Source organism: Pomacea canaliculata, linkage group LG10 (genome assembly GCF_003073045.1).
Source record: "Pomacea canaliculata isolate SZHN2017 linkage group LG10, ASM307304v1, whole genome shotgun sequence".
NCBI lineage: Eukaryota > Metazoa > Mollusca > Gastropoda > Architaenioglossa > Ampullariidae > Pomacea > Pomacea canaliculata.
The window spans coordinates 19,714,796-19,742,725 of record NC_037599.1 but is presented as its reverse complement, the minus strand read 5'-3'; the positions used below and the strand labels follow the sequence as shown (position 1 = coordinate 19,742,725).

Genomic DNA, 27,930 nt, shown 5'->3' with positions numbered 1-27,930 from the left:
CTAAAAGCTCTGGAAAGGTAACTGTTGCAGTGACATTTATTTTTCTCCTACATTGACTTTTGGTGGTCCGGCTGTTCACTTCACAAAAGGACCCGATGACCATGAAATGCATTTTAAATTACAAGTCTCTCAGGCGCTTTATCTCTATCTTTTTTACTTATCACTTTGTCTTAGACTGACTTCACATGACACGTTACATTCATGCACGGCACCTAATAAACACACACCTGCATCAAAAACATCTTACATCAAAAGCCACCAGGCAAGTCCGACTCCACCGCATGGCTGAGTACCATACAGCAGCGAATTTGTATTAAAACCGCATTGATGCGGGCTGATGTGTTGTTTGTTCGTGCGTAACATAATGGTACCTGTTATGCACCTTAATAGCTCACCTTTGTGTTGTGGGAAAAGTGTCACCTCCACATGCACTAAAAAAACTTATCTTTAAACAGAAGAGCGATCTAATATACTGACGAACTGTCTATTCATACACAAGATTAACCAGCAAAATTGAGAACATTAAGCTTTTCGTTTTGATTCCACCCCCATAGGAAATAAAAGGAACGCAGCACCGAGGACTGGATAAACTAGTCCTAAATTGAGCAACAAAACAAAAAACAAACCCCTAATAGATTACCTGCCTTCAACCATAATGTGTCCACCAGCAGAGAGAAGCACTGGCCATTAATGGCATAATACAACCAGCAGCAGTGTTGATCATCAATGTAGGTATATATCAAAGCTTACCATCACAAAAACCTAGCTACTCCCGCATTAATACAGAAAGAATATCAAGGCACGATCCGGGCTACCATTATTAGTCGATCGGGTTGCTCCTAAGGACAATGGTTAATGCGTATTTCTTGATAGTAGAAAGAGTCTACAGAAAGAACAAAAAACAATCACATTTACACCATGACCTTAAGAGCAGTAAAAAATGGGCAGCAAAGCGAGGCCTATGGTTGCGCGGCCGTAGTTTCCTTAGAATTTAGCTACACGGACGCCATTTTTGAACAACTTGCACCACCACATTTGCACAGGTGTTCGAAACATCTTTACACCACTATAGAGCGAGATTACGCACACGAGTAAAGGCATCATTTAATACCTACATACTTGAAGTTCTGAAATATCATTTACTATTAGTCGTGAGATATTTTTTTTACACTTTTGAGCTAGCTCAACAACGAAGTGCGAGCAGATATCAGAGATGCCTTTTGTTGTTGCCAGAAATGAGTGTTCCAGAATTTTTGTTTTGTGTTTGTCCAGCACATTAGCAGTGGTTTCTTACCTTTTTTCAGTTCTGCAGTTCATCTCAGTTTTATTTTTCCGTTTTACCTTTAATATATTTCGCTTTATGGTTTGAACCAAAGACCAAAATAAAAGATCAGTGCTTAAGAATGTTTGATTCTTTGAAAAGCTCGGGTGGTGTTCCTTGTATGATTCTTCTTCTTGGTCTGACTGGGATTAGTATTTAGATTTAAACCTGTGTATGGATCTGACACAAACATTTTTATTTTAATTTATAAGTGTAACTCGTATACCTGATTTTCTATGCATATTTAATATTATTTCTCGTAAAAAGGACAAGTTTACATTTGTTAAACATTAACATATTCGATTTCCAGTTTCACCTGATTATGGACACTCATGTGTTCGGCCACAGTCTCAACGCCATATAATAGTATTGTCCAACATTTAAAAACGCTGTCCTTCCTCAGATAACATATTCAGCATACGAGGATGCGAAACTTCAGTTCAATTGAATCTATATCGGCACCTCTTCAGATACAGAAGATCGTCTTGATCATCCCAACTTACATCTGAGGATCCTCTAAAAGGGCATTAGAAGGTTTTCTTTATTCATTTGAATTGTTTTTCACAATTTTTAGAAGTTATTAAGCTGCGGAACACTTAACTTCCCTTTTTTTTGACAAACTGAGGAACAAAATAGAGGTCACACAAAATACGTATGTTATCAGGCACAATAAAGTGAGAACTAGGAAATTGTTTAATAGCTGAAAGAAATTTGGAAAGTACTGTTTACAGTAAGCTTTCAAAGTTACTAATATCAGAAAATAGGTTTTTTTTTTATTTTAATTATTTAAAGTTATTTTAGATTTCAAGTTAGAAATACACTTTTTCTGTAGTAACATGATAGAGTGTGTATCTGAGTTCACTGGTTTAGCAAAATGACATTGATGACAGCATTATAATTTTCATCCTTCAGCCATGACTTGTGTAAAATAGTTCTTCAATCATAACATTCTCTTCAAAAAATGTTATCATTCTTGAGACAAAATATCTTTCTTTCCTTGTCATATACAGATCTTCAGTGCGCATATGTTGAATTTCGCACAGCAAAAGAACAAATCGCAGTCTTGCATTCAATCCAGAAAGTTCACGTAGAAACGACCTGGGCAGCTCGTGGAGCCAAAATATTACAAGGATCGGAGAAGGTCACACATGTTACGCTTCAAAGAGGCAAGAAAGCGAAACTAATGATAGAGCCATAAAGAGACAAAGCTACATCTTGTTTCTGTCCTCATGGTTGAAGCGCGTATGCCATTGCGAATGCTTTACTTTTGTTCATATCTGGTAGATCTGCGTTCGCCAGTAAAACGTGTTTTAATGTGATGATTGTAGTGCAGTGTATCCTGTTAAGCTTTGTCTTGTTAAGAAGGGAAATAAGGTACAATAAAACTCCTACCATGTTTTGATGACTCAGGCACTGGATCTGTACGTTTGAGAGTTGTCAATAAATGTGCGTGTCCTCGAAGATATGCCTAGCAGGACGTGCGTGGCGCGATATATAAGTGTAGAATACTGAGCAGTAACACCGAGATTAGGAGTAAGAACTAAAAGGTGCTGATGGGAGAAGACTCTCTGAGACAAATAAATTTGTACTCTCTCCCCTTGCTTTCAGATCTTACCACTAGTATATTGTATTGAAAGGTATCTCAAAACTAATATTTCAAATTTGCAGAGAAAGAATGCCAGAGATTGTATATATTGGACTCAATGATACCTCGTAGGGAACTATGTGTATGAGTAGATGACCGTAGAGGTATCCCAACCAGTGCCGAGGAACACGCCGCACGAAGTTTGCGTGCCCACCTAGGTTTTGAACCTAGGTAGGTGATCCCTGTATTAATAAGTATAGAATTTTTTATGTTGATACTCCTACTGGGATCCTTGGCTACATAATTTGCCTTGCTCTGTATAATTTTACTAGCAGCCCTGCGAGAATGCGTGATGGTCGATTACGATGGACTACTCTAGGCTATGGCTAGGGATATCCAAGGATTCCCCCCACACCTCAGCTAAGCTATAAATAGCTATGATGCGCATGGAAAACTGTAGCCAATCTACGTTGTGTGCGCACCACAGAAAAATCGTTGCATTAATATCAATCCATCTCTTCTGCCCTCGGTGTGCTCGAATACGGAAGCGTATTGTATTTCTTCATTGTTTCGGAAAGATATGGCCTAATGCATAATGACTTCGCTGATTGTGTCTTATACGGCATTAGTAGCCGCATAACACTGTACTAGATTCTTTCTGAATCGGATACAATACCGGTATGATAGTTGGCTTTCATAATATGCATTTGAAGAATACTAAGGCAAAAAAGATGGAGACTTTAACATACTTAAGTCCTCGTCTACCATAGTTTTTACAACACCCAGAATTAACATATAGCAATTCGCCATTTTAGGACTATTATTTTTAATATAAAAATTTACCCTTTCAATATAATTGGCTATTGGACTAGAAGGGGGGGTGTGAACAGTCGATTACTTGTGTTCCCTGCTTCGTATATGGTCTGGCTGCCTAAAATCAGCCTCCAATAGGGCTTATACAATCAGCTAGTTATCAACCTTAAATATGGCAGCCATACTTTACTTGGAAATGGCTATGGCTTCTACTGTCAGTCAGGATCATGATTGCTTTAACTACTTCTTACTTGTCCATTTTTTCAATTTTTTGGTTGACTTTTGCTTTATTTCTGCTCAGACAAAATGAGAGTACTGTTCATTCACAAGTTCCGGTATTGTTAGTCAAAATTGGTGACTTTGATGAGACAAAGCTACTGCGGGTAAGGGGGGGGATCATCTTTGCTAGGAAGTAAACAATTCTGAAAGATGTATGCAAACACAGTCTATAGTGGCTGATTTCCTTTGCAGTCTATGAATGAGAATGTATATTAGCACTCTCCAACTAGAATTTCTCATAGTCGCTCTTACCATAATATAACCACCTGGACATAAATCATCAAATAGCCGGAGATTGCACGCAATCCATCGCACGTTGTTATCCGAATAAGCAGACCGCCTCATTGCTTCGTGCTCAGGAACATCACACTCGACTTAGGTACCACAATATCATGTATCACATAGTTACAAGAACACACAATGACATGCTATGTTCTATGGTGACGCGTGCGACAGTTCACCATTGCTGAAGTCGCTGAGTCTCTGGCAAGAGATGTGTTCTTATTATTTATATAAGATAGCATAGGAGATCAGACGCGTACAATTGATCGGGCTGGCATGAATGAAATTGCTTCCAAGTTTAAGAGTCGATACGGCCGGTGCACAAGTGGATAGCAATATTTGTTAGAGTTCTGTTCTTATTGGTTTGACTCCGAGCGTCAATTAGATGGTTTAGAGATAACCACGCAAGAAGTCGTTGCGGATCTTATGTAGAGGGGAGACTCTCCTGCTGAGTGTATTCCGATTGAGTTAGTCCCCTGAGAATTATATTGCTTTAGCCTGGAATTTATTAGAAGGCTGTGCTGACTGACCACATATAGCGAGTTTAGGGTACGGGCGTAGGGCAAGACCGTACAATGGTGGTGGATAGGCGAGAACATGTCTTTTTATGATTCAGAAGGTCTTAAGTCAAGGCTGAAAGCGCTCGAGACCTCTCATAGTGTATGATATTACGTTAAAATGCATTGAAGATGTAGCAGAGACGTCACATAATGGTTCGCCGTGTAAGTAATAAGTGTAAGTCGCTGCGTCATATCATACTGTTCTTTCTTGGCAAATTAGTCTGTCTACACGACGACCGAGGTGCTGTTCGGCACGTATAGACTTTTTAGTGGTGAATATTCAACAAGACCACGTGATTACCAGTAAGTTGTTTGAGTTCTCAGCTCTGTATTAACACATACTTGCACTGTTGTATGGCATTAGCCATCTATGATCATCTTTTTTTGTGATTGTAGATCTTGCAGTTCAAATGCTTTAAACTGAGGTCATACAAATTCTTAATACGATTTAGTCACGATGGTAGTGTTAAGGTCGTGATAACATCGAATTTACTACTCTTCTTCGTATTCTGTTAATCTCAACTACCGGATGAAAGTTAGAAATCTACACAGCCTTCATTCAGGTCACATGGGTGTTGTCTGATTTCCTGTGTACCGAGAAGATAAATGTAGTCAATTCAATGCTTTAATAGTCCTTGTTACTGATTCCTGTGAAAAACGTTCATTCTATTCGCTTTTCGCTTGCGTTATTATCCTTAGATTTTGACTACATGGGTTTGATATAAGAGAGATCTAATTTCAGCTTCAACAGTCTAATATTAAGATCTGATTGCATTAGAACATGTCTGCCTTTGGTTAGAACAATTAATGATAATGGGTAGTTGAGTCCATATAAGGTTCCTAATACTAGTCTTTCAACTTATCGGGCACCTGTTTATAAAGACACTGCGTTTGTGTTTGTATTATACTAATGTATACTAACTTGCTACATTTGGTGTCATTTTTCTCAGTCAGTTGCCTGAGCGGCGTCCTTTACTCTTACTGGTCAAGTCACCTATCCATTGGGATGTTTCGAGCACGCAATCCATATCGCCCTGTCAGTCTCCGCCCAGTCTGCAGGAACGCATCTGCAGCTGCAGAAGGAGAAAAGACAGTAGTAGTGTGTGCTATTGTGCGCCAGTATCAAATGTGCTTGATAGCAGACAGTGCAGGAAGATACAAGTCTCGACAGCCATTGTTGTTAGTCCTACTGAGTGCTGACATATCAGCTTCTTAGTCAACCCTTTCATTTCTAGATCCCGCTTCTGAATCACTAAAAAGACTTATACATTAATACTTTGATAACTGTGCCACTTAATCATCTTTAAATTGCATCTTAATCATCTTTAAAAATTGCACCATTTATCGGAATCCCATAAAAGTGCATTCTTCTTTTTGGCGATGTGAAGTTCAAATATAGTTGGAAACAGCAAACAGTTCGCCATGAGAATGACATGATTCTGACTCCCCAAGCCTATTCCTCTACTTATCATTAGGTTGGCTGCCCCCCTATCAACCATGTGTCTGTTCAACTATATCCTTGCAAGTAACCGCATGCATGAAACGGGTGGTCCTCCATAACCATCCACACCCTTTCTATTTTTCATTGTGCTTGGTGAAAGGCTGATTGCAGACTACACACTTGTTACCAAGTCCAAAAAGACTGACGCAACTCCAAGAGTCTTGTACCCAGCAGTTAGCTGACAGACAGTGAGCCCATGACTATGAATGTTGAGGCCGAAGCATCTTCGATACAAGATCAGGGAAGTCCGGCTCGAGCACTGGCAAGTTACTGTAAAAACAGAGAGATCTACATGAATGGGATAAGCCAGCTGTACTTCCAGCGGAGCCACTAAGGAGGATGCATATACTAGCTCGCAAGCGTCATCAAAACCATCTCATAACTTATCCTTCCCCACCATTTCTTCAGTTATGTCGTAACGACCCAGCAGTAACACACTGGAAATGGCTGAGCGGACAGGGATCTAGCAGCATACGTAAAGATTCCATTGACATAGCAGGACTTACTACAAAGTATGAGTGATTACAATCTGTACAAATCCTTTTTGACACCCCCACCAATCACTGCACCTCTATTGAATGCGACACGTATGGACTCCTCTGCTCACCCCGACAATCCCGGCAAAGAGAATCCAGGATCATTCAACAACAAGTGCTTTTGAGTAGGAGCCTGCTCTGGTCTTGTGCGCACAGAGAGCAGTCTTAAAACCAATAAACGTCTGGTAGTGTCACAAGCACAGGTGCCCACTGCACTCGGATAGCAACGCGCCCATTTCGTAAAACTCTACGGCCCTGCAACAATCAATGTAACATAAACTGTCTGGTTTGTGCCATGGAACCGCCCTGGTCTTATGACACCTTCTATTGAGAGCGGCTGGTCAGTGCAACGTGGCCATTCTCAAAAGCAACTGGCTTACGAACATCGAAGATTAGACTGGGGCGGTTATGGTGTTATATCTGCTCACTGTCACCCTCCAAATAGGCATAAGTGCAGGACTCATCAGCTGCCGCATCTATCATCATTATGCCCCCCAACAACAGGCACTGGTCAAGGAACAAAGCATAGTGAACAATGACCCTCTTGATGACAAATAGTGTGGTTATGCTGAATGTCGAGTCGGGTGATGAAGCATATTACCCGTTAAAGTGAATCAGTCCTGACTGCTTGAATACATCAAGTTATACTGCCGAAGATTAATCTTTACTATGCTTTTCTTAAATAACTTCACTCTTATGCAAATGTTGCACTACCTCATGTTCATTTTAAAGTAAATAGAAAAACAAGTTGTATCTAAACTTAACATTGCTTGTTATCTTAATCTTTCTCAATCACACACATTTTTACAGCAAAGAAATAATGCATCTGTTCATCTCCGTGTCCTTCAGATACCAAAGCTCCATAAAACACCTCTTCAAAGAAAGCTGTTCACACCACCACCGTAGAACAAAGTAATAGAAATATTTCATTTATTGTCTCACCGTAGTGTCTCATCATTTAGAATATGCTAAAATAGCTCAATCATTAGCTAAGATTTATTTCGAGTTTCTTACTTTTCTGACTGTACTTCCTCACTTTGGTTTGAAATGTCTGCTTAGCTTATCATGACTCTAGACCAGTGTGCTCCTCAGTACAATTAGTTTTTTGTTTTTTGTTTTTTTTTTGGTTGATATCATCTCCAGCAGCCTTTTGGGATACGCTGACAGTGAATCCGGACACGATCTCAGTTTCATATAACACACATAAAGATATGACTGTCTGCATTAGGTAGTTGGGAGTGAGGTGTTTGGCTTAGGACCCCCCATGACTAGGCTCCCGCACTGAATAGTAGGCAACCTAAAGAGCATTTGTACCTCTAAGCTCCTCTTAATACTTTAATAGTTGGGTGGTTGAAAAGTATTAAAGATCCATGAATCTATAAGAAAAACGTTCTCTTCAAATTTCTGTCAATCAGCCAGATTGAGGATATATCAGGGAGCTTGTTAGACCAAAGACTAGTGCACTCTTGCACAGAGAAACCACATCTTGAGAGCACTGAAAATGAAGAGAAGAAGTATTTGAAAGCTACACACAAATAATTTCACCTGATGGCAACCGACATTAACAAAAATAGATATTTCTAGAACAAGAAACTCAAAATCACAAAGCTTCTCAGCTAGACTCTGAAGGTAGCCCTGTATATGACACCCCTCAGACAAACCCACAAAAGGCGCAGCATGGACTGCGGTTATCAAATAAGTTTTCACAAGATGAATTTAGAAGATCATGTTTAACACACGATTATACAAAAGCATGCCACAAAGAATCACTCAAAGAGGGGAGGGCAACTTGATGGAAAAGGAGTCAGCCTCGGAAAATGAGGATTGTGCTATGGGTCTTGTTCAGAACCTGCAGACAAATTTCCAGCAAACTCAGCAGACAGGCTTTCACTTAACTCGACAGACAAGCTTCAGCTGGGCTTGGCAGACAAACCCCTATCAGACTCAGCAGACGAAAGCTTCTCTAGAATCATCCTAATTTAAAGCCAGACTGTCGTAGTACCAAGGTATCCAGTTGTGGAAACATTCTTGCTGATAACAGCTACTTCCCAGCCAGTATAAAACAGCCAACTGAATAGATTTCTAGTGCAGGAATGCAGAAGGATCAGGACGCTGATCCAGGGACTGCATCCAACGTCCACGATACAAGCCAAACCAAAGTCCATGGTGCAGAAAGGAGGCGTTCAAGACGTAGCCTAGCACCAACAAGCTTGTCCACAACTGCGCAGCTGCAGTGGTGCTAGGTAACATTCTCAGGTAGCGTCACCTTTCAGGTCAGCAGCTACTTCAGGCAGGTCTGTCCCTTTCATGATGGATGAGGACATGAGCAAAGACTGTATCTGTTAGCTTAGTGAAAAAATGTGTAACTGAGATGCCATCCTGACTCAACTTCCATGCTTCCAACAAAGAAGATGCACAATAGAATCTGTGGTGACAACGGGACGAAAAAGAAAACTTCATAACCTTAACCATGCAAATGGATTTTCATCCAGAACACCTGACAGTCCACGCTAAATGCCACAAGTTGTCTGAAAAGCAGAGCGACAATAGAGCAACAAACAGAGTCAGGGCAGATTGATCGACATTTTACTAGATACTCATCAACCAGTCAAAAAGGTAGAAGGAGCTTGTGTAAGACAAAAGAAAAACAAAGGGAAAAAAAATTCTCGATCAAAGAAAAAATCATTGACTTCAGATTCAGACAGTGAAAAAGCCAGCTTTTAGAAAGAGTCAGCCAAACGGAATGACGTAGAAAGCCGTGCAGTCAAAGCACTAGTGACAGTGTGCTGGGGGGTTTGCCGAAACAATAGCCTGCTGGGTTGCTTCGATGTCCATGGCTGTCGATGACACTTTCGACCTCTCCATCTTTCGTGAACCAACAGGAGCATTCCAAGCCACGGGCCAGCATTGAGGAGTTTCAAACTTCATTAAAATGCAAGCAGAGCAGCCGCTTAAAAGGCAGGTGTTCTCTTCTAGTGTGTCAGAGAGTGCCGATACATCTGGGGAGGAAAAGAAACAAACTTCAAGCCAGCAGTATTCCAAAACAGTTTGGGAAGAAGTCTTCTATGTGTGATGACCAGTTTACACAGGCAGTGAGTAATCTGATTTTTGAGACATAGTTTGTACTCTTGAGACGATCTGCATTTTTTATATTTTCATGCATACTTTATTAGTTTTCATACACTGCTGAGTACATTTGCTTTAAAAAAATGTAGCTAAATAAATATGCAGAGTCAAAGTTCATATTTTCTTCCATAGCTGCTTTTAATTTATACTTGAAGATGATATTTATACTCTTTCCCTTTTTTCCCTTGTGCCTTTTTTTTTTCACAGGGAGCAAGAGCTGGTTTATATCTGCTGTGAAAAGACATTGGTGGGTTTGTTTTGGAAAACAATGTTTCACGTCACACGAACTCACCTAATATGTGGTGAACCACGGCGTACCCTGAATGTTCTGCATGGTCTGGCAAGAGCCTGTTGGATTCTACAGCAAACATGGGAGGTGACAGCTGCCATTTCTGTAAATCTTAAAAGATTTGTGTGATATTAGATAAATTTTAACAGTGTATATATATAAGCATATAACAATCTGCTTTTCAATTTTGGATGAAATTCAGATCATGCAGCCAGTATCAGATTTTCTGTTTATCTTGATTTTGTTTTCCCTTCTGAAAGTAGGATATTTTCTTGGTGCATTGTTAGGCAAAGTTACCTGCAACAGAAAACACCATTGATCTCTAGCTGATGGTTGCAGGTAATTCAATCACTAGAAGCCGAAAAATGGGTACCAGAGAGACATTCGAACTGATAAAGGAATTTCCGAAGTCTAAGTAAGGTTTGTCATTATGTCATTGCTATTTACAGTTCATATCAACATTAAAGTGATTTGTGGAATGTTTTCAGGTTATGATAATTTCAGAAATAATTTTAAAACATCATCGTGCCACTAATAATGCAATATTTTTCCTTGCAGTTACACGGCTCGCTCGGCAACAAGTTTCAGATGGAGATTTTCAGTCAAAGCTGTTTGATGGGATTGGAATTGTCTTTGTTTCTAAATCTTGTACTCCTCCACGTAATCAAGTGGCGGCTCTCTTGCGTCTTTGTGGTGCTAAGGTATGCTAAAAGTGACCAACCTGCCATGCCTTTTTATCTTCATTATAGTTTTTGAAGTGGAAACACTTGAATGTTTTGCACAAACCACTTCATCCTGTTTTACAACATAGAACCTCACAGGAAATAAGAATGATGCTATGTCTATCTCTGAGAAAATTACAAAACAGACCAGAAAGGGAATTGTGGGAGAGACTGGTGGACAAAGGTATTGTTGGTTGGTTTATTTAGTAGGAAAGTACTTCCACTTGAGGTGATGTCGCATTATGGAGGGAGTGGAAGCAGGAAGAAACTAGGGTACCTGGGGAAAATGCCTAACGTCCAGCCCTATGGACAGGTGTCATATACAGAGAGTGTCCTGAGACAAGATCTGAACCCTGCGTTTCTCACTACAGTAGTAACAAATAAGTGTTTTAACCACTACACCCCATGCTGGACAAAGGTTATTGATCACTTGCTTTATATAAACAAGGCCAAGGTAAAATGATGGGGTGATTTTGTATTCAGCTTATAGATAAGATGATTTGTTTCACATCCTGACATTTGCTTGTCATGCATTCTACTATTAAGGTATTTAAAATGGAAATAAAACATTCTTCACTTTTTTTCCCCCCTTCAAAAAACAATAATGTAAACCATAGGTCATTGGTTGGTTGAACTGGCACATTTAATCAGCAGAATGTATTTGCAGCATGCAAATTTACAGTAGAATGCAATGTAACTACTGAAGAATAGATCTAGTCAAAACTCGCACCAGTCCTTTCACTATTTGGCTTTCGTTCTTTTATTAGTTATTAAAATAAAGGAACAGAACTATTTTCTTCACTTTTCCCTCCTTGAAAAGTAAGACTTCATGGAAAGATTCTGACAACTGCGACATCAAAACAGGTCAGTTGTTGCACATAGGTTGATAGTGAAATATTTGATGTCTTGGCTGTTCCAGGTTACAGAAAATGTTAGTCGAGCTGAGCTTCATATTGGTAATGAAAGTACTGCATGTAAAGTCAGCATAAAACCTCTCTGGGTTTTGGGTAAGTTAAAACTCTTTATACCAGTATTTTCTCTGTTCTCAAACCATTGCTTTAGACATAAACTAGCACAAGAAATCAGTGTTTGTTTTTGTTGCATTTTAAAAATCGATCCTTCTGCAAATGTTTGAAAATCTAGATCTGACTATAAGAAACTAGTTTACACTTTTGTTACCACAAAAATTTCCAAAGGCTAAAATAGTTTTTTTTCAGCAGTAACCTTGAATCGTCTGATTTTAATTTTAAAAGAATGAGCATTTTATTTTTTTTTTTCTGGCAGACTGTATAACACAGCAGCAGCTGCTAAAGTATGAGGACTATATTGTGACAGGCGATGACAGGCCTAAGAGGAGTAGCAGCCCAGAGTTTTGATTCCCATGGCTGACTTCAATGCCTAAATTTTATGCATGGCACACTTCACTGTAGGCTGGACAAAGTTATGGAGCACATTGTGTGTTTTGTGTGTGCCCATATTTGTTCATGCACATTTTGTTGATTCATTTCCAGGACAGGAACATCTGAAGATTTAACTTGTCATCAGTATAAAAACCACAGATAAAACTGATGAGAGTTGTGTGGTGCTGATTGATTTTTTATGATTTTTATGATTTTTATAAAATACTGATGACATGAAGTTATCAAGCCAATGCTCATAATTATTAGAGACAACTCTTCTGGTTAGGTTTTGGCAATACTGTTGTTTTTATTTTTATTATTGAGACCTCATGAGTTTTGAGGGTGGTATTCTGTCCATACATAATTGTATTATAGTAATTATATTGTATTATAGTAATTGTATACTATAAGAACCAATACAGTGAAGGTTGGCTGTCCTGGGTTCAGCTCTTATCTCGGGCAAGCTGTTTTTCTTCTACATGTGGCATCTGTTTACAGGGCCTTGCTGTGATACAGCTTTAGCTGCTTGCTGGGTGTAAAACTCAATTACTCCCCATCACCTCCACTCCCCAGACTTATTTGAAAGGAAATAGGACATCATTTCTTAGACATAAATGTCATTTTCACGGATGTGTATAGGTGGATTGTTGTCTGTCTGCCGAAACCAAGCTCTTGCGAAATTTCTCCACTGTTAGTCTCGTCGAGCCTAAACAATGGATATGGCTGAAACCGTAAACTTTGTACACACCTGCCTCGTTTTAGTAGTTAATTGGAAAAAATCATCTGCAACTGAACAGCAGTTAGTGTTTTAATTTATTATTTTTCTCTTGTTAGAGTTTTCAGTTGTAGGCAGCAGATATTTTTGCAAGCAGCATGAAAGGATTTTAAAATACCTGTGATCAAATCACTCTATTTTTAAAATTAAAACAAAACAAAAAATAAACAAACTTTCCAATCATGCTAGACTTGTGAAAGATATTTTACTTATAAATATATATATATTACCACTTTTTCCTCTCTGGCTGTGGCAAGGGATTTGATTTGGTCAATCTCACTGAAGCCAACCTGTTACCTCCTACACAAAGTTAGTGTCGAGTGAGTTAGAGGTAAATAGAAGTATTATTTCAGCTTTTTCATTTAGTTCTGGCTCTGGTTTTGAAGAAGTTTTACCAGTTTATGTGCCTGGCATGTCCTTGTTCCATCTGCTCTTCTATTTATAGTATCAGCTTTTCTCATTAGATGATTCATCATATTTTCAAAGAAACTTTGTGTTCCAGTTTGTAGTCTTTCAACTATCAGTGAAAGTATACAGGTGTAATTGAAACAATGAAACCTTTTCACCTAGAATGACCAGTATTATGTGTGCAGCATTAAGTTCCAAGTCTTGACCTATCTTTTAGGCTAGTTTTGCATGTCTTTTTCTATACATTTCACATACAGAGGGACATTACCTTTGATGGTCACCCATGTCTTGACGTCAACTGTATAACAACTGTTTAAACATGCTTTTACATCCATCAGTCAAACCTAATGTTTCCTTACTCCCTTCAAAAGAAAAGTGAGGTAGGAGTTGCTGTTGGCATCCATGATGAATTTGAAAAATCATCATTGCACTTTGAGTTTTCAAACTTTCATTGACTACCAAGCAATAAATGTTACACATGCCTGCAATTGTTATTAGTCTAATGTTCTTTTTCCTCAGTTGCACTGAAATCAAAAGTTGATGTCATTTTTATGCTGTAGCACAAGCTTAAATATTCTGACATTATACAATGGTATGAACCTTCACATTCTATGACATAGTAACTTGTTAAAAAAAGTCTTCAAACACAAAAAATAGCCATTGTCTGAGGGATGAGAATCTTATTAGCATTTTTTACAATTGAGCAAAAATTTACAGGATACATTTTTAATGAAACGTTTTTTTAATACCAGCTCGTTCAATGATGGAAATATTTAATAACTTTATAAATTCCTGCCCAGTCTTCACAAATCTAGCTATCATTATCTCTGCCCACATGTAAAGTGAAATTTATATCTATTTACTCTTTTTTCTGCATTCAAATCTACATTTCTAATAATCGGTTACTTTGAAGTATGCTAAAGTGCTGTACCAGTGAGGTGGGGTTAGTGTAATGAGGAAGAGTGTAACACTGGTCTAACCTGTTTTGTGTTGACATTTTCTGACAACTAATGATTTTATGGAAACAGGTTATGTGTTTGTATTGCGGCATACTTGCTTGGCAGTCAAAAAAGCAAATGACACTGCATGGGATGATCAAATATTTTAATAGGGATGTTGCCTTTAACAGTTGAATATGTACCTATAATCACTATCTATTATAGAAACAGATTTAGATTCCATGTTATGACCACCTGATTGCTAAAAACCTTCAAAGAAGAAGGAAAAAAAGATGCTTTTGGCACATTGAAACTATATGCATACTGAGAGCCCAAATCACCTTAAAGCCAAAGAATACAACAGAAACTTCATGCAACATATTTTGTAGGATTGATACTTTTTAGTGTTATGTAGGCATTAACACTGCTGTTTATCATGCAATGTAACTCTGGATGATTGTAATGGATTGTTGATTAAACAAGACTTGAAGGTCAAACTGGCTGCTCCCTTAAGCATTCTATTGTTGGTGTCTAGCACCATTATTGACCGTGAAGCAATCAAAACAGGAATATGCATAACAAGAACTGTTGGGGAACTTCTGAACACCCATGAAACTTTATCAGTTGCTAGACACAGAATTATGTACAATCTTGTATCACATTGTCTCGCAGTGTACAAATCAATCACATTGTTATTGCAGCATTTTGCAGTTCTCACATGCTTGATACATGCAAAGCAATCTCCACTACCCATAGTGCATTGTATTTATAACAGGCTTTGCAAAAAAAACAGTAAACAGTGCATAGTCTGCTCCAGGCAAAACTGTAAAATTTTAAAAAGTCATTTTCATCTTAAATGTGATGCTTCAATATTTAAAAACAAGTTAAACATATGCCAGCTTATAAACGCCTGAGTAATGAGCAATACTGGCCTCGAAGCGCAAAGCTGAAGGCACAGGAACATTACAAAATGATCAGTGCTCTTTAGGAGACCAAAAAAAAAAAAAATCCAATTGACCACCTTTAAATGAGAATAAACAATTTTTCATTTGGTAAGATAATATTTTGTTGTTGTTGTTGGAGTCTCTTTACTTGAAATATGGCCACTTGTTGCTTAACATTTTCTCAACACAAATACAAATTAAAAAAAATATAGTGAATTGCTTTTGCTGCAGAAATGTCCTCTGCAGGGCTTCTGCTAAGGCTTAATTCTTTAGGGTCCCAGGGACCCTTTCTTCACATTTCTAAGGGGTCCCAGGCTAACTCTAAGGGGTCCCTTTACAATGTGAAAAAATATCAACAAATCAACAGTCGACTCATGTCTTGTTAGTATGTTTCTTTGAACATTAGTACAGCATTGGTACAGCCAGTGATGAAAGCATTTTTCTGCCAAGTTTTTAGACACGGAACACTCCATGACGGGACTACTCATCAAACTCGAGCCATGAAAACTCTTTCTCCCACACAGTATTGTAGGCTCTCACTTTTTTCTTTTTGGGTGGGTGTCATCACAGGTACTAGATGACCAGGGCATGATGATGTGGGTTCACGATCTTCATTATCTTGCTGTTTGTCTTCACTCTCATTTTCTTTCCGTTTCTTAGACGATGATTTTAACCACGCTGTCAACGACATCTTGGAAATAGGTTAACGGAACTCTTTCCGGTAAGGGAAAAAACTCAGTGTAAAGGAAGTTACTCTCACCTTGTAGCAGATGACAACAATAGATTGGAATACGATGTAGACAGACACCCAATTTTTGTATCGGTTCTTCGCCAAATTTGAAGGGCCCCTGGGACCCCACTGACGAAAATTGAAGGGTCCTCCGAACTTTTAATGCGCACTATACACAATTTTTTGCATTAGCAGAAGCTCTGGTCCTCTGAACTCGAAAAAAAGTAAGTGTGGCCACAATAAAACAGCCTATTACAGAACAAAGAGGATTTTGTGACCTTACTGTGCATGATACATATACAAGAGTCATTACAATTACTAGGTATAATGATTTTTAAGTTTGTAAGCTGAATGCTAGTGGTGTTATGACATCGCCCTAAAGGCCTTTATCAACCTGGCTAAGTGCTGAAGTGTCACTTTTGAAGTGCCTCAAAGTCTAATTGTACTGGCAAAAAAGACTGGACTTATCCCAACCAACAAAATCAAAAAAAAACAAAAAAAAAAAAACCCACACATCTCATACTCTGCACAATAAGGAAAAATCTCACAATTACTCAAGCATAACGATGAAAGATAAGTGAAAATATCACTAGGCCTGGCAGTTGAAACTGGCATATGCTGTAACCATGTCAACGCACAGAACACTCACAAACAGAACAGGTGCAGCAATAGTGTCTGCTGACATCTACATTCTTAAATAAGTTCTGAGCACTGCACACCCCTCATCCTGTTGCCAAGAAGATATAAATGGAATGCAAGCTGCTTGATGTCCAGGCTGACGGTTGCTAAAAATGTACAGGATGATCAAAATGATGATCATGGATTTTCTCTTGGTTTTGGTAAAACTGCTTCATTCTCATGATTGTCAGCAGCTGCCCTCAATAGATTGATTGTAGATGCTGAAAGACAAACAGCAAGTGGTTATGATAAAATGAAAGCTAACAACAAATAAATTTTTAAAATATATACACCAAAAAGGCAAACTATTCCCATAATTTTCTTATTCTGAAGCTCTTTTCCCCACAAAAACAGGTTCTATGTCAAGCAGAGTTGCTGACAGTGTACACAAGTATGATAGTAACCTTAGAATGCATAAAATGTTCAAAAAATATTAACAATTATAAGAGAAAGCCAAAACAAACATAATACATAAAATAAGCTGAAATCAACTGTTCATTCTTCAATCCATCCTGAAAATGCACTTGTGCAAAGTGAGGTCTGTCCAGCGGAGTTTTCAGACACAAGATTCATATTTGTGTAAGAAATATCAGTCTGTTAAAATGTACAAAAGCACTTTTGTACAGACTTTCACTGCCAGGTGGTTTTGTGGCAACAGCAAGCAAACAGACAATTTTAATTAACAACTGGTAAGCAAAGAGGACTAAGTAATAAGCTAACAATTCATTTTATTCCCTTTCCACAAGCTTCTGTTCTTCAACTTTCTTTTCAGACTCCTCCCATAAGGCATTAGACTGTGTTATAATGAGTTTCCATCTTTTCCCATTTCAAGGCATGTTCTTTTGACCCCATTGTTTAAGCCTCCATCCTCTTTTTTTTTTTCTTACCAATTCATGAAGTCTTCTGCTTTCCTTTTTGTTGTCTCGTTTCTCCTCTTCTTTCATACTTTGTAAGTACTAGTGGTAGTGCTATCTAGCCTTTAAAACTGGATCTTTTCCTTAGTTACCATTAACTTGTTGACTTATTAGATACCCCAGCAGAAACAATTCTGTCCTTAATCAAATGCCTTGTTATCAGTGAATTGTGCTGCTGATTCAACAATGTCTTTGTTTATGGACTACACAGAGCATCTACACCCAAGCTTGAAAGTTTCACTTCCTTGCCTCAAAGATCATATTTTTAGGATCTTCATAAAACCTGTTAACCCTTCCACTCCCCTATGTCCAATTTCCTTCCCCCCCCCCACCACCCACACTGCAAAATCGTCTTAATGTGGAAGCACTTGTCCTTTCAAAGAAACAACAACAATAACAAGTACTGTATGTCTGAGTTGCAGCTATAGACTGTTTGCTGGAAAGAGAATGAGTTATCTTCTCAATTATATTGAACATTGTTGAGGTAATGATGAAAGATCTCTCAAAAGATGGACAATGTTTTGTAAACTCTTCTGGTCAAATTAGTGTCTTTGATATGTTATGTATTAATAGACAGTGATGTTGCATTTAATAGATTGATAGATCATTTATACTGAAATTTTCACCATAGAGCAAAGAGAAAGTAAAATGTAAGGGTGAAAACCTACCCTCTTAACTATTTTGCACCATCACCAGAGTGTCCATGGTGGCTGTTTTGCTGCACCGATTGGAATTCCAGTCAGATTAACAGGAATGTTGATGATGCTTCATCAAGCCCTTCCAACATCAGATTTCGCCGTATCATCATGCCATCCTTACCCATCAGGAACAGAGATGAATCTCCACAGATCGGCCAGTTGAATCGTCGACCATGTCAATCATATACTCGTCATTTTCTTCGTCATTATCAGCGACGATGACTGCTACCGCGCCAGCTTTTTCAACTTGTCTGGACTTCGTCAAGAAGGAGCATCCACCTCGCAGGATGAAAGCAACGGCCCTTTCCACGTTGTTAATAATGGGACTGCAGGCCTCAATGGGCTCTGCGATGACCATGCGTATTTTCTTGTACTCGCGATCAAAATCGTTACCAAAATCTTTCGCGCGGCGAAGTTTGTATGTATAGCTTAAACTTTCTGGAAAGATGATTTCAAAGTAATGAGTGTTTTCGTACACAAAGGCAGCATCTGGTGATGTTGCCAATTCATAGCGGTACTCTGTCGGGCTCGCCTCATCGGTGCCGTCGTCTGCTAAAGCAAAAGAAATCGTCCGGAAAATCAACAGAAATGCAAGTGATAAACTGATCAACTCCGACACACTCTGAATCATGGCACTATTCTCTAGTTTTCCCATGCAAACCTGACATCACAGTTGCTCCTCATCTACTGAGCTGTCAGAATATTCGAGAGACGCCATGTTGATAAGGGGCACTACTCTGTTTTAGTGATCGGAGTTGTTCTTCTGACGTGTCGTCACGGGACTCAGCACCGAAGGACAAATCCGAGGAAAGGAAATGTGTCAGCTGTCGTGACTCACTGATAAAGTCGTCTCACTTACTAACATATCACAGTAGATTAGAACTATTATGGTACTGACCTGCGGACATAACAGAGCAAGATGTAGTGCAGTTGTCACCCATTGCTTGCAGTAATCAATGATGTCTGTAAATATAGCAAAACTGCAAAATTGTATTAATACGCGGGCACGACATCGATCCCCGCCCCGCATCCACTAATTAATTAATAACTAGTGATCTTTGCTTGTTTGTAATTAAGTACAGCTGTTCAAATCATATTCATTAGTGTTATTCTTTAAATGAAATTTTATTTATATGAAATGAACTTACATGTTGTGATTATTATTGAGGATAAACGTATGTCATTAAAGAATTAAAGTTAACATGATCGATTTGCCTAATTATTCATACATTTATTCCTTTCTTGACTGCTACCAGTTGAAACACATGCACATGGATAGATGCGGTAGCTGACGAGGCCCACGACTCAGGCCTGTCTTGTACGATGGTGAACAAGTCCTGCACAGGATGATCAGTCCATGTAACGTTAGGAGTGCTTTTGTAATTGATTGCAGATGCGAATCAGTTTACGGTAATCAGATTTTTAAATACAAGCGGGACATTGATGGACTTGCCAGAAAGCGGGACATTGAGCGTCCCACCCAGACATTTTATGAGCAGGCGGGACACGAGGTCAAAAGCGGGACTGTCCTGCCTAAATAAGGACGTCTGGTCACCTTTTTGTATCATGATGCAGGTTAATTACTTTAGGTTTCTGGGTTCCATCATCTCCAATGATCTGAGCTGGAAAGTTTCCAGTTTCCAGTATCAATGAGGCCCAGCAACGTCTTTAATTCGACATCAATTTGTTATTAGATGAGACATTCTGGTCCAGTTTTATCTGTACTGACATTATCCGTCACCGTCTGGTACGGTAGTACCACCCCAGAACGGTAAGTCCTACTCCACCGGGTGGTGCGTGCAGCTAACCGATGTATTGGTTGTGACCTGTTCCCTGTGGACACCCTCTACGTCATGTGCAGTGTGTGCAGGGTGAGCAAGATTGTGGTGGACACCTCCCACCCGGCCAATGACCTGTTCTGTCTCATGCCCTCTTGGGTCAGGTACAGAACTTCTCGGTTGAGATATAGCCAACACTTGTCGGTGATGAGGACTTTACTCTTCACTCAGGCGCTTCCCGATAAACTAACAACATTTTTTGTTTGTATGATACTCAACGGCCTCACCATAATACGCATACATACACGTGCATACAGCAATAATCACACTTCACAAGCATAGTGTGTTCACAAGTTCATAGCTTTACTAGCCTTCTGCATTAGACCAATGTTTCATTGCTTACAGCACATGGAAGACTGGCTTGGCAGGTCATGGGAGATGTTTCGGTCTACACAAATAAATGTTACGTAACATAAAACATAGCACAATATGTTTGAAATAAAGACTAAAAATCTTACTGTCAATAATAACATGTAACACGTAGTGGATGATAATTACAAGGACCATGTTTAGGTCGTTTATAGCAAATCGATAAAAAATTACGATTAAATATAAAATATTTCCCTCGACAAGAATGATAATTATGATAAAAACAAACGATGGCTACAGACTTGTAAACAATTTGAAGTTTACTGTAAGCTATTTTTACATGTTCAATGGAAATTTAGAAATGTTATTAGGAAAACTGTGTGATAAGCTCGTTAGGTCAAGTGAATAAAAAAAAAAAAAAAACAAAACAAAACAGCGAGTCTGCACGACATGGTAATTTGAAGATAAGTATCTGTTACGTACTGCCTGCGGCTGTGTCCGGGTCACTGTACTCATCCCGAAGCAGGGCAACTTCTCATATATTGCATCATAAAGCGCCGTTGCTGTGCAGTAAGTCTACTCCACTCGAGGTTTGGGTAACAAAGTGAAGTTCTCCAATAACCATTCTCTCTATTCACTGAAATTATAAGGTTACACAAAGGTTACGTTCTACAACCTAGTAACATAAACAGCCTCATAATCTAGTAACAAAGGAGTTATATACTTTAGTAACTCTTCCTGTAGTAATTAACGAGGAAGTGTCTTATAGCCTAGTAACCAAAGAGTTCTATAACAGTATATCTTTTTATCGCTTAGTAATTAAACTAAAGAGTTCCATAATATAGTAAGTGAAGAGTCACATAGCCTTGTAAGTAAATCTTCCTATAGCATTGTCAGTAAAAGTAGAGGGTCCCATAAACCAGTACTAAAGGCAAAGAGCCCTTAGCTGAAGTGAACATCAGAAGGACAGATGGACAAAAAATAAATAAATAAAAAAAAATCATGTTATAAACTTACAAGAAAAGATGTAAAAAGTGTTCAGAGGAAAGCGGGTTCCGCAGGCGCTGTCATGGACAGATGTTTTCACGGTTAATGGAGACGCTGTGCCGGGTCGACTTTGAATCTGCAATGATGATGATGATGATGACGATGATGAAGACGACGATGATGGATGGATGGATGATGATGGATGGATTGTGATGATGATGAAACCCATCATAAACGCGAAAATAAATTACCTCAGATTTGTACAATGTATTCTATATTTGATGAAATTTCCAGGCTTACACTAAAGTACCAATAACGACAAAGACAACAACAATAATAACAAAAACGACAAAAATAACAGTTAAAACAAAGAACGACAACACCATAAAGGAAAGAAGAAAAAGGGAAGCAGCAGCCACGAAATCATTTTAACGAACAGCAGACAGATTGAGAACAGCAGCAAGTGCACCAACAACAAAGACAATAGTAATAACAAGACAACAGCAACAACTCTACATGAAAAAGCTCGAGCAGAAAGAAAAAGAAATTGTGTGATGAAAACAGCAAATAAAGTGTTCCTCACCAGGATATGCGTGTTCACGTTCACTGTGTAGGTCCTGTCTACACCATCCTCAGTCTCGCTTGTGGCAGTTCCAAGAACAACTGTGTAGAGAAGGTGTTAGTCGGCAACGAAGGACACTAGTACAGCTTAGAGGCCGAAACTATAGTCGTGAACAAAATAGTTATAGGTAAAACAATTTCGTAAAAGAATTTCGATTAATGTGTCTTTATGGTTGAGGGCAAAGACAAAAAGAAGGGTCAGATGCCGCAACTCACTCAAGGTATACTCGCAGAAATAGGCAGATGTGAATTGGACTCTTCTTTGACAGGAGCACGAATGACCTATTGTCAGGATGGCGCAGAAGATCGTGAAGAAAAACAACATTTTAGGTCCTAGTGTCGCTTGCCCTGTCAAATGTGAGTGTTTTGCCGATGAATAATTAGACCTCTTCTTCCTTCGCCTGGGGTTCCTTGTGACAGGGTAGAGGCTTGAGAGGAGCTGGAGTAGTCAATGCCAGTCTGTGGTCGGGGCAAGGAGTTATATAAGCCAGGGAAAGTCCAGATCATGGTCTGTATAAGGTCCCCAAAATTAATTGGTCTGGCCCTTTCAAAGCAGCCGCTGCAGGGGGAATTTAAAAGTCAGCAAATCTCGGAGATTTGTATATCAACATCAATATGTATTATGTGAATCATGACAATGAGGTAGATTTTCATGGACACACAAAACACGTCCAAAGCGGGACAGACACGTATACTTCTCGTCCCTTACCAATTTATTATCGTTCTGTTCATCATATGCACAATAACAGAAGCTGTGGACGACAGCTTGCATGCTTATTACGATTAGGTTTCACTGGCAGTAAAAATCTTGTCCTGATCGCAATACGCATGTAAACTGTCCTCCACAGCTTCTTTGATTGTGCAGATGACTCAGGACAGTCAGTCTCAGGTAGCCTGGGCGTGCACACCTTGCAAAAATGTTGGATAAAACGTGGATGCGATAAGGCTTTACAAAATATAGTAGGCTAATTTTTAAGTTAATTTTGTAAGGCCCATAAATGATGCCCTTTAATGGCATTTGGCAGAAAAAAACGTTAATCATCCCTGATGTCAGTAGTGAGTTCAAGGCATTGGAACTATATGTTTCAGCACACTGTCACTGAGCACGTGCAGAAAATACTAGAGCGAGGGAGTTGCATGATGGGTGTTGAGAGAAGGGTAAGAGAAATGGTCACTTATTGGACCACACAAAAATTGGCCTACAAAAGATGGGCTACGTATAGGCCACACAATGACACAAACATTAATAAAGTACAAAATACCTGAGTCAGAAACCTCCTAAAACCCGAATAAACAATGATTGAGAGGATCAGCCTATCGAACCTCACCCAAATAGTTACCACCTTGTAAATATATGCATATTTTTTCTTAACCATCACTTTTGTACATATCCACCTTCCTTAATGTTTACTACAATTTTTTTCTATAATTCTTAACTACTTCATGTAGTTAATTTTCTTCCCTGTAAAGGGCGAGGGCTAAATGGAAAAAAGTATTTTCTTGCTAATTTTACCTCTCGTAAATAAAGAATTGTCATTGTCATTCCCAAGGACATAAAGTGACCTTGTTGCTATAGTCGCTGTACTTAGGGACACTAACATTAGCAGAATCCATGCCGACCCACATTCTATTATGTAAGTCGGTATGGATTGTTACTTTATTTCACCCAGTCACTCAATATTGCACCATGCCATGACGCCTCTCTTATACATTCCATGTTTGTTCACATAAACAACCTTAAATTCCGTTACGCTTCACGTCATAATGAAATATGGTCTGCTGTGTCACCTAATCACGCGACCTCCACGTGCTTATCTGGTGCAGAGTGTGTAGAATGAAGAAGGTAAGGGAAGTTAACGAGGTAAATCAGTGTGTGTGCACTGGTTTGTACAGAGGCAAATATTTTCTTTGAAGAGGTATTAACGGACATTTCCTGGAAATGGGCCGTGAAACGAAACCGAAAGCATCAGTCTAGCGACAAAAATAAAAAGTTTCCCGATTAACTAAGTGAAGGCTGCAAGACCCTTTTGTCTTTAATTTGACACACATTCGTGTTTGTTTTCCACTGAAGCAGTAGTCACGCAAATTTCATGGAGGAAGGGCTAGAAGAAGGAAAGGACAAGTGAGTGAGGCAAAAAATTAGCTCTTAATGTATTGAATCCCAATAGGCCGTAAGCGCGTTTAGGTCTCGACTAGCACTCCGGGAGTAGCAGGTAAACGGAGCTGTCCTCATTCGATTTACATGGATACGGGACCTGATGATCAGCGGTACTCATTCGTGATTTGTTCATTCACGTGAAGCTTAGTTTATTGCATCATATGTTTCTTGTGAGCTTTGTCTCAAGTAAGGGTTTCCATAAAAGACAAGCGAGAAAGAAAAACAAAGCAAACATAACAAAACACCCCATTCCCCCCCCCCCCCGAAAAAGATGAAAGAAAGACAACCGTATAAAAACTAAATTGACACAATTACATTCAGATTGTTTCCCATTTAGTTTTGAGCAAGAGAGATGTATTTTTACAGTATTCCTGATTATGGTACATTTGTTTTAGTGATTTTTGACCTTTGGTTCTCTGTGTTAGACTGATGGAGTTAGTGTTAGATAACAAGCAGGCGCTCGTGATGAACCCTTGTACCACTGGACAGCAAGAAAAAGATGCAAGATCCAAGTTTTCTAACGATCTGGTACAATTTATTTCCACATTTTGATTCCTAAAACACTGAATGTTTCTTGAATATGTTACTGCATTACCATTGTGTTATGCCGTCGAGAGTGCAAAAGGTCAGTGAAATACTTATCAAGAAACCAATCATCTAGCTGTAATCATCGCAGAACTAGTTCTCAGTTCTCAGTATTTTACACGAACAAGGGTCGCCTGGATGATGAATAGTCAGTGAGCAGCCAATGCGCTTGTGTGAGCCAAAACAACAAGCAGTGGGATGGACAGACGACAGTTTGATGGAGAGATGAATATATAGTGGTGCTGGTGTCTCGTGTTCTGCTTCTCTTGCTCTCTCTCTCTCTTTATAATAAGTAATAACATTTGATATTCATGTAAAGAAAAATAACCATAAATTTATTCATTCGTTTATCTTGTAAAAGGATACTGTCACAAGACTGCACTTTATTATGCATTGCATCAAATCTACACACTCCAAACTTACTTAATGAATATGCAGAAAATATGAATTCTGACATTATAAAAAATAAAACAAGAGGAGAAGAGATATATGTTTATTGATTATTTTGTTCCAAAATGTATCAATTTAAATTAATCTACTTATGTACTTTTACAGTTTAAACTAAGATATTTCTCACTTTAATGTCTTTGGTCTCAGGGCATTTGCAGTGTGAAATTTGTTGAACCTTCACTACCTTCTTGCTCTGTATTTCTAGGGTCTCCAAAGGCAGGGATTTATATCCCCAAAAAAGGAGGCATATTGCGTACTTTCTATTCTTTTCAAACGCAGGAACAAAGCGTCTCTCATTGCTGTGGCAGGTACATTAGGAAAGTGCTTGCTTTTTTCCAGGTCCTTAGTAAATATCCGACTTGCTAGGTCGATCAAGGTCTCTCTTAGAGAAGACAACCGTTCATACTTTTCAACAATCCCAAGATAAAAAAGAACTCGGTCAGTGGACAGTCTGCTCTTGTCGATGAGATTTTTTAAGATGTGCTGCTGGCAGTTGTGAAAAACTTGCCGCATGTCATACTCGTCTGCGAGTTTAAGAAGATGTGGAAGGGATTCATCTGTAGAAAGATATTATCTAAATGTGATATTTATTTATAACACATAGCACTCCACAAAACCAATCACATTTGAAAAAAAAGTATGCATTGTAAACGAAAGAGTAGACAGTTCTAGTTGCCGCTTGTGGTAGGAAAGCGACCAGACCTGATGTGATTATACAGCTGGGTAGAAGGAATGTGTGTAATGGAAGAGGCAAAGTGTTTAAACCAGTTTTCAACAGCAGCCTATGAAATAGCGATATTAGAAATACCTTGAACATTCAACAACATAATGACAATAATATAACGCGATAATTAAGCTTACAGAACTTTTCTATATTTAACCCCAAAAAGAGGTACATCACGTTAAATTATACCAAGTTAAGTTATAAATGAGAATCATATCCTCAAATATGATCATGTTACTTTAATTATGAGATGTATTATTGATACCGACATGAAACTGAGATAGACATACCATTTAACAAGTCAATTGGCTCTCCTGGGTAGATTTGTTTCAACAGCTCGGACACTTCAGAATATTTCTTTCCTGGAAGCGGGACCTCCATTAGATTTTTCTCTTTAAAGTTGGAAGTAAACATTCTATGGAAAACAGGCGAATGCATCATAAGGTATGCTTTATTGACATGCAGTTTACGACCCTCTACTACGAGAGCCATGTCAGAAAATTGGTCCATCTCCTCAAATGGGATTAAAGCATGAAACATTTCTGTTGTATCGAGAGGTCCTTCGTTCTTTGAGAGAGTCCTGTCCAATATGGCGACGATGAAAGCTTAGCCGACAGTCACAAAGAGGCTTTCTATGCAATCGGAGAGTCTGTCTTGCGAAGCTGGTAGAAGAAAGAACGGTGAACGGGAATTCCCTAGAGTACAGTAATGCGACGTCAGCAATAACAAGGTGGATGAACATATTGCGAGGCAAAGTGTCCTCTCCTGTACGACACCGTGAATCAAGGATGAGAAATAATGCAAAGAGGTAGCGTTTCCAAAACTAATGAAGCAGAAATTAGAAAACTGGTTTTCTTAAAATCCCTGTAAATCAAGCAGAACATACACGTGTGTGTGTACATGTGTGTTTGGAGGGGAGGCGTGAAGGGTGTTAGTCTCAGCACATACCCCACCTACTGTAAACCCACACCGCTTGGTGAGGGTTAGTGATGATATGTTGTTTTGTGCCCCGTGTTATCGAGTTTATTTATTCAGGTTTTGTTGTTGTTGTTAACAGCTGTCCTCGCCGAGAAATTTTTGTTTTCCTCGGCAGCTGCTTCATACTCTTGTGACATCTCGACCTGAGGGTTTTCAAGCCTTCATATTCATAGTGTATGTGTTTGTGTGTATGTTGTCATCGACTAGTTTTATTTAGATTCAAGTTCACTATATAACCTAGAATGTCTATTATCTCGCATTTTTACTTGTTTACTTACCCACAACCGTCTCGTACCTACCTCATATTTATTTCCCGTTTACATAGCACATTTAAATAGTTCTCATCCTCCTGTTTGCTTCAGAGATACCTTTCTTTATCCACTGCACACAGACTGTTCCATCTTCTGACAAAACATCTCTGTTTGAATTTCTTACAGAAACTGGGACGTGTCTGCTATATTTATATATGTCCTGCAGATTACTATAATTAATATCTGTTATGAAGCAGTGTGCTCAATAAAGCAAGTAAATAATGTAAGTTTCATAGACTTCTATTTATTTTGCTATCTTTGCTATTTGGACGGTTTCCCTGTAATCCGCTTTATCGTTATCTTTGTAATTTTGTTATTGCAGTATTCTAGTATCTCGTAATTATAATGCCCTTTAAAAAAACTTACATTAGGTGCACTGGTTTTGGCTGTTTCCGATGTGCCATTTTTGAGAACTGATTTTTCTCGGATTTTAATGTGCGCTTGACGACATGACTTTTGTTTCCTAGAGA

At 38.8% G+C, this 27,930-nt stretch overlaps 3 protein-coding genes, 2 long non-coding RNA genes and 1 pseudogene across 5 annotated transcripts in view; 1 reads left to right on the top strand and 5 right to left on the bottom strand.

Annotated features, from left to right (window-relative positions):
- Positions 1-27,930, bottom strand: part of LOC112574123 — a 142,479-nt gene that overhangs the window by 16,146 nt on the left and 98,403 nt on the right. The window lies entirely within an intron of this gene.
- Positions 1-27,930, bottom strand: part of LOC112574113 — a 103,863-nt gene that overhangs the window by 41,104 nt on the left and 34,829 nt on the right. The window lies entirely within an intron of this gene.
- On the top strand, positions 10,856-14,683 carry LOC112574132. The gene is made up of 3 exons (XR_003101354.1): positions 10,856-10,993; positions 11,934-12,021; positions 12,299-14,683. It is a non-coding gene; the product is annotated as an uncharacterized LOC112574132 (long non-coding RNA).
- On the bottom strand, positions 18,491-19,258 carry LOC112574103 (annotated as a pseudogene).
- Positions 20,600-22,965, bottom strand: LOC112574128. The gene is made up of 5 exons (XR_003101348.1): positions 22,471-22,965; positions 22,217-22,296; positions 21,664-21,769; positions 21,130-21,283; positions 20,600-20,725 (listed from the first exon to the last, which is right to left on the bottom strand). It is a non-coding gene; the product is annotated as an uncharacterized LOC112574128 (long non-coding RNA).
- LOC112574115 (BTB and MATH domain-containing protein 36-like) lies at positions 25,312-26,792 on the bottom strand. The gene is made up of 2 exons (XM_025254989.1): positions 26,462-26,792; positions 25,312-26,004 (listed from the first exon to the last, which is right to left on the bottom strand). The coding sequence occupies exons 1-2, from the start codon at positions 26,709-26,711 to the stop codon at positions 25,649-25,651; spliced, it is 606 nt and encodes a 201-aa protein (XP_025110774.1). The 5' UTR covers positions 26,712-26,792; the 3' UTR covers positions 25,312-25,648.